Source organism: Elephas maximus, chromosome 7 (genome assembly GCF_024166365.1).
Source record: "Elephas maximus indicus isolate mEleMax1 chromosome 7, mEleMax1 primary haplotype, whole genome shotgun sequence".
In the NCBI taxonomy this organism is placed as follows: Eukaryota; Metazoa; Chordata; class Mammalia; order Proboscidea; family Elephantidae; genus Elephas; species Elephas maximus.
The window spans coordinates 110,220,999-110,226,384 of record NC_064825.1 but is presented as its reverse complement, the minus strand read 5'-3'; the positions used below and the strand labels follow the sequence as shown (position 1 = coordinate 110,226,384).

General features: G+C 35.3%; 1 protein-coding gene across 1 annotated transcript; it reads right to left on the bottom strand.

Moving 5' to 3' along the window:
* Window positions 1-1,119: 1,119 nt before the first annotated feature.
* On the bottom strand, window positions 1,120-2,591 carry LOC126080331 (olfactory receptor 10AG1-like). Its single transcript, XM_049891583.1, has 2 exons — window positions 2,521-2,591; window positions 1,120-2,107 (listed from the first exon to the last, which is right to left on the bottom strand). The coding sequence occupies exons 1-2, from the start codon at window positions 2,589-2,591 to the stop codon at window positions 1,120-1,122; spliced, it is 1,059 nt and encodes a 352-aa protein (XP_049747540.1).
* Between the last annotated feature and the right edge of the window lie 2,795 nt (window positions 2,592-5,386).

The window sequence follows — 5,386 nt, the reverse complement described above, 5'->3', positions numbered from 1 at the left end:
AATGACTTGATAGCAATGGTTTTGGTTTGATTTCATTTATAGGTATACCTCTTTTTATAATTATCTTGAGTAATTTTTCTAGGGCTAATGATATGCCTCTTCAACTTATCAAAAAGTAACCAGTTGCCATCAACTCCAATTCATGATGACCACATGTTTGTCAGAGTAGAACTGTGCTCCATAGGATTTCCAGTGTATGATATTTCAGGAGTAGATTGCCAGGCCATGCTTCCTAGGCACCTCCATGTGGATTTAAACCTCCAATTTTTCCGTTAGCAGCTGAGCACATTAACCATTTGCACTACTCTTCCTTCTGTTTCTTAATTGACATGAATGCTGCTGCTTTTGACCATAGAGCTCATTCCTTTATTTTCAAATTCTCTTACATTTTAGCCTTAACATTCAAATTTACCGTTTCTTGCCTGTAACACACAGCCTTTACTCAAATATTCCTTTGTCATTAAGACCTTGCGGCATTAAGGCCTTTCTGGTTTCTACATCAAGATGAAATAGGGTAGAGGAAAGAAAAATGACTCGCACAGTCCAGGGCTTATATTTAATGGTTTTGTATAAAACACATTTTTTAATTACTCAGATACCATTATTTGCCTTCCTTCCTCCTTCTCTTCTTTACCTGAACTTACCTGCTTATAATGCAATTACTGATCATGAGGGGATAAAACACTAAAAATAAGAACTTTGCTAACACTCATCATTTCAATCTAACCAAATTAATTAAATGCCTATCATATTCCAGAAAATATGTTGGGCTATGGAGATATAAAGATGAATAAACATTTTTTTTAGTGATGAAGAAAATGTAGGCAATATTCTAGAATCTTATAAACAATAACACCAAGCATGATCTTTGAGGATTCCAATGTGGTATACAGATACTTCAATATCTTGGATTGAGCATAAGAACATATTAAAAATTGGGATTGATTACTGTCTGAAAAGAAAAGCAGAGTTGATTTTATGATGAGATAAAAATATATATATATGAGATAATTTATTGACAGTAATTAAGATTTCTTAGAATATCAGAGAAAGAACCAAAGTTAATATATGGAGACTATAACAAATAAGAAAACAGATTTTAAAAGTCATATGTTTGAATCATAACACAATCCATTTTGATAGAAATTTTCTCATTGCTACCATGACGTCTTTGTTCCTCAAACAATATATCATGGGGTTAAACATAGGTGTCACAAAGGTGTAAAAAAGAGAAAGGACTTTGTCTACTCCTACTGAATGACTAGACTTTGGTCTCATGTATGTAATAATGCCTGATCCAAAGAATAAAGCCACCACCATAAGGTGGGAAGAACAAGTGGAGAAGGCCTTGGCTTGCCCTGTTGCTGATGGCAGCTTCAGGATGGTTGAGATTATTTGGACATAAGACCAAAGTATCAGCATAAAAGGTATAGTGACAACTAGAACAGCAACCACATAAATCAACATCTCAATCATAAATGTGTCCCCACAGGCTAGTTTAAGCACTGGAGGTATGTCACAGAAAAAGTGATCTAGCTGGTTAGGTCCACAGAAGGGTAGGGAGAAAATCAGATAGGTGAACCCTATGTGTACTGGAATTCCACTTATCCAACAGCCAGCTGCCAATTGGATACACAGTTGGGTGTTCATGATGAGAGGGTAGAGTAATGGGTTACAAATGGCCACATACCTGTCATAGGCCATTGCAGTCAGAAAGAAGCACTCAGTGGCCCCCAGGACCAGAAAGAAATACATTTGAGTGGCACAGGCCAGAAAGGAAATATTTCTATTCTGTCGACAAAGGTCTGCTAACAATCTGGGGACAGTGACTGACACATAACATATTTCCAAGGAGGAAAAGTTCCCAAGGAAAAAATACATGGGGGTCTGGAGGGAAGGATCCACCTTGGTTATTATGATAATGAGGCTATTTCCAATCAGGATAATCATATAGATTATCAAAAACACCCCAAAAAGAAATCTCTGGAGGCCAGGAACATCAGCAAAGCCAAGCAGGATGAATTCTACCAAAGTGGTGAGATTCCCCTGCTCTTTTTGTCTTATGAATTCCATCTGTAAACAAAATGATTTCAAGGTGTAGAAGTCACTTTAATCCTCTGGACCCAGCTGCAAAATGGCACGTCTTGAACCAATGATTTCAAGTCCCCTATTTTTTATCATAGGATGGACATTCAGGTTTTGTGGGTTGATAGGATAAGCTGTTTTAGTAATAGAGTTCAAATTCTATATCCTAAAATTCCAGGATGTGAAAACAGAAAATTATCTTAAACTCTATTCTTCCTGCTCATAATAAATACTTTGAACCTGTGAAAAATAAATCACAGCAAAATAGACAACAATACAAAATACCAAAACACATCAGATTTCCTATACTCTGGATAAGATCTGCCTTAGTTTACAAGTGACATACTCTTAATGAGAAAGGTTTCTCTTTCCTGTCTTTTTTGTGTCTATTTAATTTTCAATTGTTTTTTTGTTTTGTTTTTGTCTCTGCGTTACACTTTCTCATTTACAATCTCTTTCATATTATTCCTCCATTTTTGCTGTGATGCTTCCCCAGTGAGCTGCATCTCAGATAACCAAATATCAAGGTAGCCAGTATGACTCCAATTTCACGTCTGATTTAGTCCATCTGGGGTCATTCACTGCCTAGGAAAGAGACCTAATTAGTGATCACAAAAATCGTAAATACTCCCTTTCCCCTATAATATAAATATTTATCACTTAGTATACAATACAAATTTGTATGAAAAACAATGCACCATATCAAATCACACCATCACTTAACGTTTGAAATACAAGATAAAATAAATAAGATTTTGTTATACTATATTCTCAACCATACCGTGGCAGCTACAAATTTTAACAATTAAAGTTAGAGTCTGAATTTTAGGCCCTCAAGGGATAATTAGGTAATTTTAAGACTTTACAGAGTTATTAAACAAAGAAAAGAAGAAAATTGTGTGAAAGAAGAATTTAATCATGGAGTTCTGACCTGACACCAGACAAAAAGTGAAATCTTCCTTTTGTACTTTTTCTTTTTCCATTTCTAAATATAAATAAAGAGTCCCTGGGTGGTGCGAACAGTTAAACCCTTGACTAGTAGCCAAAAGATGGGCCGTCAAACCCATCCAGAGGCGTCTCAGAAGATAGGCCTGGTGATCAGCTTTTGAATGATCACGGCCTTGAAAACCCTGTGGACCACGGTTCTGCTCTGTATACCTGGAGTTGCCATGAGAGGGAATCAACTTGAAGGCAACTTTCAACTACAACAACAAATATAAATAAACATCTGTTTCTAAATAATAATTAGAAAATACAGTGTTACCTGCAGTGTAGGGTGATCCTAACCAGCTTCTACAAGAATTAAGCATTTTTATCCCAAAGAAATTCAGCCTCTCCTCTACTATATTTGATCTTGGACATTCCTTTGCAGAATATCCATCCAAACTTTGTTTCTCTCACTAATGCTAACCTGTGACCTTTATCACAGATTGTGACATACTTCAAAATCTACACTGTCATGAGTTTTGAACTCTCCTCTCTATTTCCCAGATTCCAAATTCTTCTTCATTTTATATAGGATATAATTTCTCTTCTTTTAAGACTCCAAGCTCCCCTTCCCTCTCACATATTGCAAACAACTTAGACAATTTATAGCTTCTACTTTTAGTTTCTTACTTCTCACTATCAGTAGCTCCTTCCTTCTTAGTTAAATTAATCCTCCACTCTGACTTTTATTTTTCACAACACACCCTAAAGATAAAATATGTCTACTAGATTCTCTACTAACAGATCAGACATGTCAAGGCGAAAGATCCAGGACCTAGAAAGTTTCAGGTTAAAATAAAACATTCTATAAACTGAGACCAAGGGCATGCCATAAACTCCCATTTTGCCATCTCTATCCTATCTTTTTTTTTTTATCCTGTCTTTTGGAAACCCTGGTGTCCTAGTGGTTGAGTGCTATGACTGCTAACCAAAGGGTCACCAGGTGCTCCTTGGAAACTCTATGGGGCAGTTCTACTCTGTCCTATAGGGTCGAATTGAGTCGGAATCGACTCGACGGCACCGGGTTTGGTTTTTTTGTTTGGTATCCTATCTTTGCCTTCCTGGTCTCTCTCTCTTTTACTATTTTTTTCTCCTCAAACTCCTTGTAGTTATTTTGCCATTTTACATCTCCTCAAAATTTTACATCACCTTTCCTGTACTTTTTTTTTTTTTCTCTAGAAGTTATACGTTATGAAAACTAGCTTTAAAACAACTGGAACTATAAAGCATGTGACTTTCAACATCCCAGTTATGTTTGGATGAATGTTTAAGACAGTAAACCAATATATATTTTGTAGTATATATTGTACTTTACTTATGGTCCACACCGTGTGTAAAATACACAGTAAAAATTAAAAAAAATATATATATATATATATATACATGTATGGGTTCAGTTTCTGTCTTTACAGAGATTTGGGACTAATAGTGAAGTTAGACATGTAAATCATGTATTACAACAGAATGTACAGTCTATGCAGAGAAAAGTACAAGGTGTTACAGAAGGAAGTCACATCTAATCTGAGACTTTGTGAGATCTAAAGGTATCACGGAACTACTGTTATTTCTACTTTCAAGAAAAGAGAACAGAATATTTTGAAAGGAAAATAATGCCCTCATCCCTTTCTCATTTTTGTATTCTAATACAGATACTTACACAGGCAGGTGCTTTATAAATATTTCCGGGATGGCAAATGAAAGAATGAAGAATTTCCACTTATCTCAGCAATCTTGTTCCATGTAACCTAGACTCAGGACCTCGCTACCCAAATAACTGGACACTGAGTGACTTAAAATGGAGAAAACAAGTGTTATGGTGATATGTCTTTAGTTAAATTACCAGAGCTTACTGTTCTTATTTGAAAAAATATATATACAATAGTAATAATATGTAATTCAGGGAGTTGTTTTGAAGAGTAAGTAGCATAATATATGTTAAATGTTTGACTCAAAACAATCAGTTGTTGTTCTATTAGATATGGTTATTATGATCATTACCACAGTTTATTGTATTTATCATGGCCATTTTAATTTATACCCTTTTTCTTTCCTTTCAAACTTTGCCCATCTTTTCTCCTGCCCTGGAATATTCTTTTTTCAGTCTAGGAGAGGAGAGTATGTATAGGTCAGTGTTTTAGCAAGAACACTGAACTGATAATTAGTAGATTTTATTCTCCTCTGTGTGATCATAAGCCAGCAGCAATGCCTGGATAAAAAAATCACTTTAACTTACTGGGTTATTTTTCTTTTTAATATCCTTTGTGCCAGCCTCTTGTAATTTGGGCATACAGGAAAAGACATTGCTATAGAAATA

Coding starts and splice junctions, on each gene's coding strand:
- LOC126080331 (XM_049891583.1), bottom strand. CDS start 2,591: ATGCAGCTCACTGGGGAAGCATCACAGCAAAAATGGAGGAATAATATG. Junction 2,108..2,520: donor GAGATTGTAAATGAGAAAGT/GTAACGCAGAGA, acceptor AGAGGATTAAAG/TGACTTCTACACCTTGAAAT.